Consider the following 15,886-nt stretch of genomic DNA (forward strand, 5'->3'; position numbering starts at 1 on the left):
ATATACAAGGTTCATATTTTTTTTAAAAAGATTTTTCTGCAATTATATTACTCTAATTTTATCATAACCTGTTGGGAACAGGAAGGCTATGCTAAAGTGGGCCAATCAGGAATTTCTCAGCATTTGCTCATATGGAGAGGAAACCACTCAAAACTCTTCAGTAGAAGCCGGACTGTTGACAGAAGTTAACTTGCCTTCCGTTCGGCTAGAAGTGTTCGGCATTTCGTTCCTTACTTATGTTAATTTTGCAATAGAGCCTTGGCGGCTCTCGAGATTGGATCCCGTTAAAACGAAAGCCAGCTGGAAGGCTGGGCGGCCGTGGTTGGGGCAACTGAGAACTGGCGTTCCTCGGAGGACAGTAGACGTCCAGGCTGTGGAGGCACCTTCGCGGCTGGAAGGAGGCCTCAGATGTACCTCGTGAACCGGTCAAATTTCCTCAAGGTTTGTCATGTAGCGCTGCTGGACACATCGTGTCTGCGACGGCGTTGATCTTCAGCATGGACCGAGGATCCGGTCGCGTTAAGATTACTAACTGTCGTCTTTTACAGTTTCTAATTGTGAGTTATTTACCACTCGTCGAAAATGGCCCTCAAAATGAAATACATGGGAAAATTATAAGAACTCAAATATTTATTTAAAAAATATATATATATTTCATATCAAATATGTCGGGAATCGAACCCGAGACCTCTCGCATGGTAGGCAAATGCGCTGACCACTACACCACGGAGCCGACATGTAAATTGCACCTGCATGAAAAGGTTTTTGGTGCTCTAGGTAATTTCGTCACCTTTACCTTCGTCCCTTTAGGTATTAAATTCTATTTGCAATGTGAACTCTTAAAATACTGTGGTGAATATTTATTTAGTGCGCGGTGATGTAACATCGTGTTACCACAAGCAAAATTCGTCTGAAGTTCAGACATTTAAAAGAAGAAAAAAAACATGAAGACATTTTATTTAATAATTCCATTACGATAATTTATAAAAATAAACATGTAATTTAACCCTGTTATGGCAAATGAAAATCTTAAACACGCCGGTCATTTTACATGCGTGCGTCCGAAATCACTGCCAAAAACCAACTAAATCAGTTTCACACATACACCGCCACAGACAGCGTCTCTGTCTTCCTTGTTAAGAGTTTTATGTTCGTGCTCTCTCTTTATTTTGATTGACAGAAAATAAAAATGTTTTCAACCAGTTCGAGTCAACATGAGTGATTTCTAACCAGAATGAATTAACATATTGTGTAATTTCAAATTATTTCTCCGTGAACATTTAAATTGACAATCTGCACATGAGAATGGTTTTTCACCGGTATGAGTTACCATGTGTGATTTTAGAGTACCTTTCCGAGAACATTTATATGGACACTCAGAGCATGAGAATGGTTTCTCATCTGTATGAGTCAACATGTGTGATTTTAAAATACCTTTTCGACAACATTTAAATTGGCACTCCGAACATGAGAATGGTTTCTCGTTGGTTTTATGTGTTTTTATGTGTGTTTTTAAAGTACCTTCCCTAGAACATGTAAATAGGCACTTTGAACATGAGAATGGTTTCTTACCGATATGAGTTAACATGTGTGATTTTAAATTACTTTTCTGGGAACATATAAATTGGCACTCTGAACATGAGTATGGTTTCGCACCGGTATGCGTTCTTATGTGAGATGTTAAATAACCTTTCTGAGAACATTTAAATTGGCACTTTGAGCATGAGAATGGTTTTTCACTGGTATGAATTAACATGTGTGATTTCAAAGAACTTTTCCGAGAAAATTTATATTGACACTCTGAGCATGAGAATGGTTTCTCACCGGTATGAGTTCTTAGGTGTAATTTCAATGTACCTTTCCGAGAACATTTAAATTGACACTCTGAACATGATAATGGTTTCTCGCCTGTGTGAGACAACATGTGAGATTTTAAAGTACCTTTCCGAGAACATTTAAACTGGCACTTCGAACATGAAAATGGTTTCTCCCCGGTATGAGTCATTATGTGTGATTTTAAATTACTTTTCTGAGAGCACATAAATTCGCATTTTGAACATGAGAATGGTTTCTCGCCGGTATGAGTTCTTATGTGTAATGTTAATGTACCTTTCTGAAAGCACTTAAATTGGCACTCTGAACAGGCGAAATATTTCTGGCTTGCTTGTAAATCTGAAACAAAAATAAGAATAATCTATGTGACCCCTTTTTTTACTATACAATAAACTTACGAAAAATGAAAAGGGATAAAAAGTTTATGTTTTTCTAAAATAGAGCGAGCTTTATTGGAAATCAGACGCAATTTTTTTTTTTAAATAACGAACTGTACAAAAAAAATACACATTATTTTTGTTGTTATTGAATGAAACACTCAGATTTTACAGTTTTATTTTATTATTTGATTATTTCCTTACCCATCATAAGGTAAGCCTGTATCCGGGCGAAATCGCCTAGCTTGGAACGGGGTATGTCCCTTTTTAGCTGGGCAGTGAACATAAAATTGTATTTTTTAAAAATGAATAAAAAATAAATAAAAAAACTAAAAATTGAAATCACTTGAGATTTGAGATATCTAAGGTAATCTTTTATGACAAAATTTTGAGTTTGTCCTAATTTTTGTAAACAAGGACTAAATTCCACTCCCTAGGGAGCTGTTAATATCAACACATTACAACAAAGATGAAGACCATTTCAGAGAAGGTAATATAGAAGTCAAGGAATCTACAGGGCCTATGTCATTGGCTAGTTTTAGCGGCCACTTTACCCGCTGTATAAAATTCACCATTCTACCCATATTTTTTTTTTAAAGAAAAAATAAATATTTGCGTTCTAATGATTTACCCAAATATTTCATTTTGACGGCCATTTTCAGCGAGTTGTAAATAACTCACTATTAGAAAATTGGAATCAAGTTGGGTAGAGTGGGATTCGAACCACGGACCATTTGTCCGTGAGTCAGAGATACAAGCCACAGGACCACAACCCGATTCTTTTTAACATCTGTATTCCTTCAATTCTTTCATCTGTTGATGTTTGGGAAGTTAAAGAGCTGAAACCTTTATGTATGCGGGTGAGATTCATCTTATTGAATTATGGTCCTCTGCGTACCATCATCCATGGACGTCATATCAGAGCATATAATGTAGAAGAGAGGACTACTTACTTGAGGCGATGTCGCTGTTACGAGAAGATTTCGAACATTCTTGTTTAATGTCAGGATAATCAATATCCAACTCTGATGAGATAATATCACTAGTTATCCTACGCGGATAACTACTGGCCCCCGGTTCAGCCTTCACGTTAGCAACACCTGGCTCTTCGCTTATATCGGGGCATAGCACCGCTTCCCCAGTACGAATAATATCTTCTTTTACATTGCCAGTCCAAGGTTCAGCCTTTACAGTAGCAACACCTGGCTTCTGGCTTGTATGTGGACATGACGTCTCTTCCCTAGTGCAGACAATATTTCCTTTTACATCGCCAGGCCCCAGTACAGCCATTACGGTAGAAACATCTGGCTCCTCGCTTATATATGGACATGGCACCCCTTCCCCAGTGCGAATAATATATTCTTCTACATCGCCAGTCCACGGTTCAGCCTTCACAGTAACAACACCTGGCTTTTCGCTTGCAAAGAAACATGGCGTCTCTTTTTTGGTACTGATAATATTTTCTTCAGCATCCCCAGTCCACAGTTCAGACTTCACGGCAGCAACACATGGCTCCTCGCTTATGTAGGGACATAACGTCTCTTTTTCAGTATGCAAAACATCTCCTTCTACATCACCAGTTCCCGGTTCAGCCTTAATATTCACTGGAGCGATTTCCATTTTTTTTCTTTCAGTAAAAGATACAAAGTATTTTTTTTATTGAACCTGGAAATTCCAAAAGCAACAATCAGCGTTACGTTACGTTTTAAAATAATTAAATTTCAAATGCGATGTTTTACGTTGCTAAAATTAAAGAATGTCGTTTAATAGTCATCCAACAATACTTTCCCACAGTTTAAATATTCTTAATAAGAAAAAAATATAACTATAAGAGGATATTCAGATATTTTGAACAGAGGTGAAGCTTTTGAAAAAATCCCGGTCACTTATTACGGTATTTTTATTTTATTAACATAAACGGCAAATCTACCTTTAACAAACATTTATAATATTAACATATTTGGCTTAATATTTTTTTCCTTTTTTTTCAAAAACATCAATTTTAAAAACAAGATTTATAAAAAAAAAACAAACCAAAAATTATACAAGATTTATATTCAAAAAAATAACCTAAAAATTATACAGCATATTCAGTAGAAAGTTTAAATAATAAAACATTCTACAGTAAAACAACAAGAACATCATAAGTTCTGTTTTACACAGCTGGGCAAAGTGAACAAAAAACTGTATATGAAATGCATGAATAAATAAATATAATTACCATTCACCATCTTTGAAAAAGTTCAAAAGGTTTGTTCTATAGGAACAATACCCTACACTAAATATATCAGATACGTGGGAATAACTATTGCCGAGTTCATGAAGTCTATTTAATACTGCATTACAAGTATACACTGTCCGTGAATTGTTGCTACAAAACGGTGGCACCTGTCTAGTCATTCTTCCAGGCACCCTGAAGTTGATGAGAGATAACAGTTCAGGGCAATCCCATATTGAATTGACAATATGAATAAATTTAAAAGGTTTATAATTTTCCTTCTATCGTTAAGTTTTAACAAATTTAATGTTTTTAGTAAAAAATCATAATTTGAAAATTCATGACTGATTCTAAGTTTAAAATTTATATACCGTAAGAATTTTTTTGGACTCTTTCAAGAGAATTTTGGTGACAGTTGTAGTAAGGAGTCCATATTGTAGAGTTATACTCTAACTGGCTTCTCACTAATGAAGTATACATCAACTTCAAAGTGCCTATGTTTTTGAATTCCTTAGTCACACGTAAAATGAAGCCTAACATTTTTAGAGATTTACTAGTAATATTATTTATGTGCCTAATAAAGTATAATTTTTGATCAAAAACGATACCCAGGTCGCGCATTCACGGTACTTACGATTTTTCAATAACTGTGTTACATTCGCAAGTATGGCTTAGTAGTTGACTTTACGTTTAGACACCGCATTTCACTAATATCTTGGTTTTAGATATAAATTAGAAGTATTGTAAAAACAAGCGACATTTGCTATTATAGGAACTAAATTGGATAGACCTAAAGTATTTTGATCGGGTTAATTTCCACGACAGATAGCAACGAGAAATTTAATTCTTAATGTTATAATATTTAGATTCATAAATGGTAGCAACTTCAATTAGCATGAGTTAATGCTATGTAACGCCTACTAATGTCACTAGAAAAAAATATCATAGTATTTCGTTAAAAATATATAAATTCCTGATACGATAATTCATAACGCCACTGGGTAGCGCCTGCTAACGTCAATAAAAAATATCCTAGTTTTTGTTGCGGGTTTTTCGGCTGCATGAAAAATTGAAATCGACTCATGGAAAAATTCATTGTAAAAAAAAAGGTTATAGAAATAGAACCAAGGTGTGTTTTAAAGATCCGTATGGCCAAATAATATTATTTTTGTAATTAATATTTTTATGTTAAACATCGCTGGGATTCCAATGAATATTATAACGTTGCTTTATTTCTGAACTGTTAGATATATATAAAATTTTATTTACTAAAGATGTATATGATTATTGCTTTAGTCGAAAAAGCCGTCCTGTCTTCGTACGAAGTATGCAAGACGCTTGCCTCACGCACGGGAGTTCTGGATTCGGACCCCGGTGTGATCACAAAATTATAATGTAATTTTTCTAAATCCTAGCTACAGCCAGCGATTCGCCACTATAATTGAGCCTCCAGGCTACAAGTCAAATACATATTATTCTGCTTTGAATATTCAATTTTACATACTTTTTACGGCTATTCGAATGAAGAAACTTCTTTTAGTAGTCCTAAAATATAGTAATTTATGTATTTATTGTCTACAAGATGGGACGCGAACCGCTTAGTATTTGACAGCTAAACCACAGATAAAATGTTAAGTTTTAAAACAACCCACAAACAAACATAGAAATTAGCGGTTCCTTTTTTTATTTTTTCTATTTTTTACGGCCTTCTACCAATACATGAAAACATCGGCCAAAAACAAGATACATGAATTATTTACAATAAACATAAGAACAACGATATACACAGCAAAAATATAAGTATAAGAATAACAAAAAATAATAATCGAAATAATGAACATTTATACAACAAAACTAATAAAATTCCAAACAAAATTGAAATAGGCGCTGACGGAAAAAACCCACCAAAAACCTGATAGCGCTTATTTAACAGAAAAGAGAAACTTACAGTAAAATATATAAAGAAAGAAAAAAATTATAAATTATAAAAGCACAACAAAATTTTCAAAATAATAACAAACGTAATATAATACAAATGATAAATTTTAAAACTTTTTAAAATAAACACAAGAGAGCAATAATGAAGGTGGTTTCACGAGTGGTTGATAGGATTGAGTAGTTTGTGGTTGGATGGACCACCAGTTGATGAAGGTCCATTTATCCTACCCACGCTACGATCTTCCAACTTCCGATGTTTATTTATTCTCCGCGTTGCTATGACTATTGAGCTACGGTTGTTTTGAAAACAATTTTCCATATCTATAGCAATCAACATCAACAATTTCGTTTATTCCTTTTGATTTTTTTGTTCTGTCAACCACAAGCGTCATATTTTATTTGCCCGCATCCGCTCGCCTTTTAATCATCTCCCGCATCCGCACACATGTACATATTCTGACCGCTGCGCAGCCACATTCATCTATATGACCGACTTAATAAAATTAATTCTAAAACTACGTAACTAACAATACCATAAACCTTTTTTCCATTGTTTTAATAAATAAATATCTTGTTAACGCTTAGGTTTCGAAGTTACTGGTGACTTATCTAATTGACTTAAAAATATTATATGGATAAATTTCTGATACGCCACTAACAATTTTTTCTCAATGTGGTGAAAACTTCTTAAGCACCATGATTATTGTTACGGTGTGTGAAGCAAAGAGGTTTAATTACGAACAGTGCGGAATACAATTTGAAAATAATAGGTTTAATTGGCATTTTATATTTTTGAGGATACTTGCCTTAAAATCCAGCCAGCCAAATTATGTTTTGGAACCAAAAAGTTTTATTTGGCGAATTTTTATTATTGAAATAATAATTACTATTTTTGTTGATTTAGCTTTATTGTGAAATACGAATAAATAACTTTTTTTTAAATTACTTTTAGTTTTGGCATTTGATAGAGTTGACAGACGGAAATTTTGGGAGGTTTTATGGATTGAATGGTAACCTGACAAGGGCTATTGCGTCACTGTACAAGGACAGCACAGCATGTGTGAAGGTGAATGGGGGTCATTCACATTGTGGTTTAACATTTCTAAAGGAGACGGGGGTGTGTAATGTCACAATGGTTGTTCAACATATACATCGATGACTGTATGAAAAAACTGAAAGATTAAGGAATTGGAGCAAACATGAGTGGTATAACTATTAACTGTCTTCTGTATGCGGATGATGCCGTGCTTCTTGCTAGCAGCAAAGAAGACCCGCAATTCTTGGTAACAAAAGTCTGCGATGTATGCAAGAAAGGCGATTTGCTTGTGAATGTTGATAAATCGAAAGTGAAGGTTTTTCAAAAGGATGAAAATATAACTAAATGTGAGATCAGTGTGAACGGAGACATTCTGAATCAGGTTAAGGAATTTATGTATCTGGGAAGTATGCTTACTTTAGATGTAAAGCCCGACAAAGATATTGAAAGGAGGGTGAGTGGCGGGAACAGGGTAAACAGAGCACTGAAATCTACTTTGGCAAACAAATATTTATCGCAGAAGACAAAACTAGCAGTTCACAATGGAGTTCTAGTGCCAACTCTATTGTATGGGAGCGAAGTATGAAATCGGAAAAATAATTATGAAAGTAGGTTAAATGCTGATGAAATGCGATCTCTCAGGCGGGCGTATGGTAAAACTATGTATGATAGGTGCACAAATGTCGAGATCCGTGAACTATATAAGGCTGAGACGTGCATTATCGACAGAAGCAAGGAAGGGATTCTGCGTCAGTTGGGACATGTAGGGCGAATGGACAGCGAAAGCGCGGCTAAATGGATCTACGATGCGAATGTTCATGGATGCAGAAATCGAGGAAGACCGAGAAAGACATGACACAATTAAGTCCATCAAATACTTGAACAAAGACATGTCAAGAGTAAGAATAATCGGCGTGCGTGCATGAGATCTATGAATGTAGAAGCCTAGTCTGTATACAAAGACATAGTGATATGGCGCTCAATCCTCTCTGCCTACCCCTACGGAGAAATGGCGTAATGGTTTGTTTATTTATTTCACTTTTAGTAATAAGATTACCTCAAAGACTCGTACAAATTAGCGGATTACCGCTAGTATTGACGAGTAGGTAGTATTAACTTGTATTAGATTGCTTTAGCCATTGGTGCTATTATTTTCTCCTAACTCTTCCATTTACATACCCATATAGGGTAATTCTCCTTTGCCCTGAAACCCAATCACAAATAACTATCGACGTGCTAATAAGCGGCGTGATAACAATTTCTCACCGTGGTTGTTTATCGTATTCGCGATCACAATGCAACATCCGTGAACACCTAATATTCAATGTCAAAATATTTACGTTTCACGACTTAAAATCCTGCTACGCAATCTCTGCAATTTTGGTTTATTTATTTATTATTTATCATGCTATTTATTGCATTTAGCCAGCAGTTGGCAAACCAAATGTCAAGAAAAGCAGTCGCCATAGTAATTGTAATTAAATTTTCACTTTTTTTTATTGGATACTTCTTACTATGTTGCAAATGCAATATATTGTATTATTTTTTATAGTAGACGCTGATTGTTCGCCAGTGAATTGTATTTATTTACGAGGAATACCAATAAACAAACCGACACGAGAGTTGACTTAGAGATTACACACGCGTTGACTTATGACTGCGATAACTTAAGCATGTTAATTATTTCAATAATGTTTGATTATGTCCAAACACTTGCAGACTGGCTGGATTTCCTCCCTAGGGAGTTGTTCATATTCAAATTTATTTCAACAGAGAGGGAAAACATTTTTGAGAAGGGAATATGAACAACTCCCTAGGGAGAAAACCGTAAAATCAGCAAATGTTAATTTTGTTTTTCTTTTATTTTTCTTTTCTTTTCATGGTCATGTCATACCATATTTATATGCTATAAACTTATAAATCATTAAAAAAGTAATGGCCCACGCTCAGACGCTGAAGTCTTTGTGGGCATTTTATCCAAATTATGTTATAGCTTAAATTTAAGATGTATTTTTGTAAATATATGTGTGGAAAAATAATAATAATAATCTGAGAGCAGCCATCCAGTCGAAAACACTCGTCCAGAGTCTGGTTCTATTTCACACACAGAACCGTATTTTTCATCCGCCTTTTCTGGCGAAAATGAATGCGGAAAAGGATTAAAAACATTGCATTTATCCATTAATCCCAATCTTCTAACTAAAATTTCATTTTAGTTTTTTTATAATTTTACCTCCCGGATTTTCGGTGAATTGATTCGGCAATCCTATCTGTATCCCATCAAATATATTCCACTACTACATTCAAGAATATGGAGCACAGGACTGATCACCTTGTCTTTATGTATTTGTCGATCATGTTAACACTGCATCTGTCTGCATCACCGGGGTGTAGAAATCAATGAATATTCTTAAAAGCGTAAAAAAACTTTATTGGTGGCATAATGAAATGGTTACATTAGGATAAAAAATTGAATAAAAATTTAGAATTTTTCATTTAAAAAAATAAGAGAGATAGATACAAGAGCTAAGGATATGAATGAACATTTATTTATTTACATTACTTGAGTTAAAAATCAAATTGAATTTTAGCCGATGGCAAAAAAATATCAGCAGTTTTAACTGTTTTGAGCCAACACGAGTGATTTTAAAGAACCTTTCTGAAAACATTTAAATCAGCACCGGAGCATTAGAGTGGTTTCTAACCGGAATGAATTAACATTTTATGTAATTTCAAATTATTTCTCCGTGAACATTTAAATTGACAATCTGAACATGCGAATGGTTTTTCACCCGTATGAGTTAACATGTGTGATTTTAAAGTACCTTTCTGAGAACATTTATACTGACACTCTGAGCATGAGAATGGTTTCTTATCGGTATGTTTCAACATGTGACGGTTAAAATTACCTTTCCGATAACATTTGAATTGGCACTCTGAACATGAGAATGGTTTCTCACTGGTATCGTGAGTTCTTATGTGTGTTGTCAAATATCCTTTCTGGGAACATTTGAATTGGCACTGGGAGCATGAAAATGATTTCTCACCGATATGAGTCAACATGTGTGATTTCAAATTACTTTTCTGAGAACATGTAAATTGGCACTCTGAACATGAGAATGGTTTTACCCCGGTATGAGTTCTTAAATGTGTTGTTAAATATCCTTTCTGAGAACATTTAAATTGGCACTGGGAGCATGAGAATGGTTTTTCACTGGTATGAATCAACATGTGTGATCTTAAAATACTTTTGCGAGAAAATTTATACGGACACTCTGAGCATGAGAATGGCTTCTCACCGGTATGCGTTATTTTATGTAATTTTAACGTGCCTTTCCGAGAACATTTAAATTGGCACTCTGAACATGATAATGGTTTTTCGCCTGTATGAGAGAACATGTGTGATTTTAAAGAATCTTTCTGAGAACATTTAAATTGGCACTTTGAACACGAGAATGGTTTCTCACCAGTATGAGTCATCATGTGTGATTTTAAATTACCCTTCTGAGAACATATAAACTGGCACATTGAACATGCGAACGGTTTCTCACCGGTATGAGTTCTTATGTGTAATATTAATGCACCTTTCTGAAAACATTTAAATTGGCACTCTGAACACGCGAAATGTTTCTGGCTTGCTTGTAAATCTGAAACAAATACAATAATAATCTATGAAACCGCTTTTTATGGTAAAATAAACTAATATTCTTATTCTTAGTGGTGGGGGGTCCTGACAAAACATTAAAAAGAATAAATAGTTTATGTATTTATAGAGTTGCACGGAGAATATTGCTTAAAAATAACGAATTACATGAAAAATTACACGCCATTTTAGTTGTAATTGAATTGAAAACTCACTATTTTTGGAAAATTATTTCATAATTCCCCTACTCCTCACTAGGTAAGCCTGTATCCATGCGATATTTTTATTAAATTATCAAATCGTCACAAGCATATTGGAGGTCTGATGGCATCACTTGAGTTATCATGTATTCAGTTAATTGAACTGGTAGGCTGGCAATCCCCTTTTTCCGTTAATTTTGTCGCAGATAATTGAATACTTTATGTTCAGTGACCATATGATGACTCTTAAAAGACTGTGGTAAATAATCCCTTTGCGCGCGCTGATGTAAAATTGTGTTGCCCCTAGTAAAAGACGGAATATTCTAAAATTCAGACATTTGAAAAAAAAACTTGGAGACATACTGTTTAATAATTACTTTTCTTTAATTTATGCAAATAAACATATAATTTAGCCCTGTTATAGCAAAATAAATACGCCGCTCATATTACACGCGTGCGTCCCCCATCACTGTCATCAACCGACGGAAGACTGAATCTGTTATACACAACACCCCCCACAGAACAGCGTCTCTATTTATCTTGTTATGAGTTCTATCTTCGTGCTCTCTCTTATACATATGTGTTGCTGAATTGGCGGACAGTGTTGCTGAATAAGCGGACATTCATTCTTCGCGAAGCAAGGATAAATAATTTTTTATTGATATCCAGCATAATTATACAAACTTTACTTTTTAAATCCGGTGTGAAAATGTCCATTTGAAGATTACGAAAAATACTAGTTCATCATTAAAAAAAATAAGAAAGGTATATCAAGTCTTGTATCCTATGTCGACTAGTGGAATATCACAGCCACACAAGAGTTAACTAAAAATAATCTAAGTGTTTGAGATGGGACTTTCAAGTCATTGTGGATAGGTAAAATAGAAACTCCGCAAGCTTAAGTTTGAAAATCAATTTTCTGTGTAATATTTCGTGCCTAGATGCCAAACATCCACTGACTTAGTAAGGCCAACCTATAATCATCAAGTTCCTGACTGTCCCACATAAGTATATCCCTCGTGATCATAACAGTTTAGATAAAAAGAAATTTAATTGCAAAAAAATCCAATTTTGACATATAAACCTCGTTTATTATAAGCAAGGTATATAACTCCGAAAGGGTCTAGAGTTTTAAATACCTGGGAATGTACTTAAAGGAAAATGGCAGCTTTCAAAAAGAGCAAGGAGTAGGATTAGCAGGCACCGCATTCAACAGTATGGAAGCTGTCTGAAGATCAGAAGTAAACTCGGTGAAAGCTAAATGTCGCCGATACAGTGCGGCGTAGAACTCATTCTCCCCACGTTTGCGTACTGTACACGGCATCAGGTTCTCGCGATAAGATAACCACAGCTAACAGGTCGTCGGCAATTTACGTATGAACTGCGGGACGCGAACCTAACTTGAGAACACACGGGAGTTGGCCGAAAACAGAAAAATCCGGAGAGATTAAATGTACACCGTATGCTTAAGTTAGCGAGTATTATAGTAAGTACCTATGTTGTTCACGATAAATAACAAGTAAGAACGTATTCTGTAAGTCATATAAGGGAGACATAAGTTTTTACAGCCCACCGATGAAAACCCCACTGCTGATTTCCACGATTTTCCTTTGATGTAATATTTTCGATATATGGCGTGAAAAGTGCAACTCTGCTGCCACCTCTATTGTATGTCAACACTTATATAATATGAGTTTAAGTCCTCGACGTACCATCGTCCGTAGTCGATAGACGTAATCTCAGTGCAAATAATGTGAAAGGGGAGTATTACTTACTTGAGGCGATTTCACTGTTACGAGAAGATTTCGAACATTCTTGTTTAATGTCAGGAGAATCAATATCTAACTCTGTGGAGATAATTTCACTAGTCCTGGGCGGTTGACTACTGGTCCCTGGTTCAGCTTTCACAGTAGCGACACCTGGCACCTCGCTTATAAAGGAACATGGCGCCCCTTCCCCAGTATGAAGAATATATTCGTCTACATTGCCAGTCCCCGGTTCAGTCTTTACAGTAGCAACACCTGGCTTCTCGCTTGCATGGGGACATGGCGTCTCTTCCCTGGTGTAGAGAAAATCTCCTTTTACGTCGCCAGTCCACGGTTCAGCCTTCACGGAAAAAATACCTGGCTCCTCGCTTATATAGGGACATGGCGCCCTTTTACCAGTATGAAGAATATCTCCTTCTTCATCGCCAGTCCACGGTTCAGCCTTCACAGTAGCAACAACTTGCTTCTCGCTTGCATAAGAACACGAAGTCTCTTCTCTAGTATAAATAATGTCTCCTTTAACATCGCCAGTCCACGGTTCAGCCTTCACTGTAGAAACACAAGGCTCTTCGCTTATGTAGGGACATAACGTCTCTTTCTCGGTATGGAGAATATTTCCTTTAGCATCGCCAGTCTCCGGTTCAGCCTTAATATTCACTGGATCAATTTCCATTTTTTTTTCTGTTAATAACTGATACAAAGTAAAACCTGGAAAGCAAATGAATTATTTATATTGAAAATAAAATTCCAAATTCCAAAGGCAAGAATCAAAGTTACGTAATGTTTTAAAATACTAAAATTACATTTGTATTTATTGTTTTGCGGTGCTGGAATTAAAGAATGTCGTTTTTTAGTGATCCTATGATACTTTTCCTACAGTCCAATTTTTTTGTAAAAGAAAATATACAAAATAAAGGAGGTTATATAGATATTTTAAACTGTTTTTGATGATATATAAGTCCCGACATTGACAGGACTTATGATTTGTCATAAACTGTATTACATTCACAAAAGGGAAATATCACATACTACGAATACCGATAAAAATACATGAAATGGGATTAGAAAAATTAATTGTGTTTTCAAAATCAATCTGGATATTGCGTAGAAATGTTTTCGTACATAACTTTGAAAAAGAAATTATAAAAATACATGAGCCTAGGAAAACGAGAAAATTTTGGCATTGATTATTGTGATGTTAAGATTTGTGACGATGTTTTATAAAAAAATTAAACGTTTAAAAACAAAGTTTAAAATAAGCATGAAAGGTGACGTATTAGGGACGTGGCCAATGATACGACCAATTTCGCGAGAATTCAAAAATGATTTAAATCAACAGTATTTCGTAGACCCTTATCCTTTTAAAATTTAAAAAAAAACTGTTTTTTCCTATTATGCTTAAGTAGTTGACTACATTCTCGTATGAAATTTTTGTATTTTTCCATATGCTTGGTTTAGACACCACATTTCACAAGTACCTTGGTTATAGATAAATATTAGAAGTATTGTAACAACTGGCGACATCTGCTGTTGAAGGAACTAAATTTAATAAACCTTAAGTATTTTGATTGGATTATGATAACTTCAATTAGCATGAGTTTATGCTGAGTAGCGCCTACTAACGTCACTCGAAAAAAACATCATCGTTTTAGTTGTAGTATCTCGACTACGCCATAAATTCCTTATTAGATAATTTCGTAACCCCACTGAGAAGCGCCTGCTAACGGCACTTAAAAAACATTTTAGTTTTTGTTGTTGCCGGTTTTTCGGCAGAATGAGAAATTGTAATCGGTAAATAAACGGTAATAGAAATAGAACCAAGGTGTGCTTTAAAGACTTCGAGCTCGTGGTGTAATGGTCAGCGCGTTTGCTTACCAAGAAAGAGGTCTCGGGTTTGATTTCCAACGTAGTTGACATGGAATATTTTTTTTTTTTAAAACGATATTTTTACATTTGAATATTTCATAATCCCTTAATTTTACCTTCATGTAACAAAAAATGATCAAGATACGCTGCGATTGGTGTACCAATGCAGTGCCCTATGCACCATTAGGTGCGGAAAGGGTACGATGCTGATGATGATGATGATGTGCTTTAAAGATCCGTAAGACGAAAAATTATTATTTTTATAATTGATATTATGTCAACATCGCTGGAATTTGAGTCAATTAACATTGCTGAATTTCGAAATTAGAAGATGTAAAAAAACTTCATCTGTTAAAGCTGTCTATGATTAATGCTAGAGACGAAAAATCTGTCCTGTTCTCTTACGAAGTGTGCGAGACGTTTGCCTTACGCACGGGACTTCCGGGTTAGATTCTCGGTGAGATCACAATAACATAATGTGATTTTTCTCAATCCTGGCTACAGCCAGCAATTCACTACGCTAATCGTGCCTCCTGGCGTGTTGTGTCGCTTCAAGTCAAATATATATTATTGTTCTTTGTATATTTAATATTTACTTACTTTTTGCGGCTATTTGAATGTAGAAACTTCTAAGTAGTCCTGAAATATTGTAATATTTGTATTTATTGTCTACAAGATGGGACGCGAACCGCTTAGCTTTTGACAGCTAAAACACAGATCAAATGAAATGTTGAAATCATTCCACAAACAAACAGCACACACAAAGATAGAAATTTAAGGTTCCTACGTTGCTCACGGGGCTCAGAAATTATTTATTTATTTATTTTACAGAAACATACAGTCAACAATGATTCAATGAAATAACAAAAAATGGGTTTAAAGACAGACAGCGAAGTTTCTGAATAAAAATTATGCATATTAAATTATGGCACAACAAAAGTGTAGAGGTGTGAGGCAGTACGTGTGTGTGTGTGTGTGAAAGCGCGTGTGAGAGTGTTCAAGTGTATGT

The 15,886-nt window shown here is 35.0% G+C and overlaps 2 protein-coding genes across 3 annotated transcripts; both read right to left on the reverse strand.

The window, feature by feature from the left end:
- Nucleotides 1-940: 940 nt before the first annotated feature.
- LOC148273828 (uncharacterized) lies at nucleotides 941-6,038 on the reverse strand. The gene is made up of 3 exons (XM_088238106.1): nucleotides 5,933-6,038; nucleotides 3,164-3,875; nucleotides 941-2,172 (listed from the first exon to the last, which is right to left on the reverse strand). Exons 2-3 carry the CDS (start codon nucleotides 3,828-3,830, stop codon nucleotides 1,226-1,228), a joined length of 1,614 nt encoding a protein of 537 aa, XP_088094232.1. The 5' UTR covers nucleotides 3,831-3,875; nucleotides 5,933-6,038; the 3' UTR covers nucleotides 941-1,225.
- Nucleotides 6,039-9,249: 3,211 nt separating this feature from the next.
- LOC148273829 (uncharacterized) lies at nucleotides 9,250-15,597 on the reverse strand. Of its 2 annotated transcripts, XM_088238108.1 has the most exons (4): nucleotides 15,478-15,597; nucleotides 13,021-13,719; nucleotides 10,870-11,049; nucleotides 9,250-9,811 (listed from the first exon to the last, which is right to left on the reverse strand). In XM_088238108.1, exons 2-4 carry the CDS (start codon nucleotides 13,682-13,684, stop codon nucleotides 9,783-9,785), a joined length of 873 nt encoding a protein of 290 aa, XP_088094234.1. In that variant the 5' UTR covers nucleotides 13,685-13,719; nucleotides 15,478-15,597; the 3' UTR covers nucleotides 9,250-9,782. The 2 variants fall into 2 exon arrangements, with proteins under 2 accessions (XP_088094234.1, XP_088094233.1); XM_088238107.1 differs by lacking the exon at nucleotides 9,250-9,811 and having other exon boundaries at nucleotides 9,816-11,049.
- Between the last annotated feature and the right edge of the window lie 289 nt (nucleotides 15,598-15,886).

This window comes from Micrasema longulum, unplaced genomic scaffold (assembly GCF_059751315.1).
Source record: "Micrasema longulum isolate JH-2025_06_02 unplaced genomic scaffold, ASM5975131v1 h1tg001828l, whole genome shotgun sequence".
Lineage (NCBI taxonomy): Eukaryota > Metazoa > Arthropoda > Insecta > Trichoptera > Brachycentridae > Micrasema > Micrasema longulum.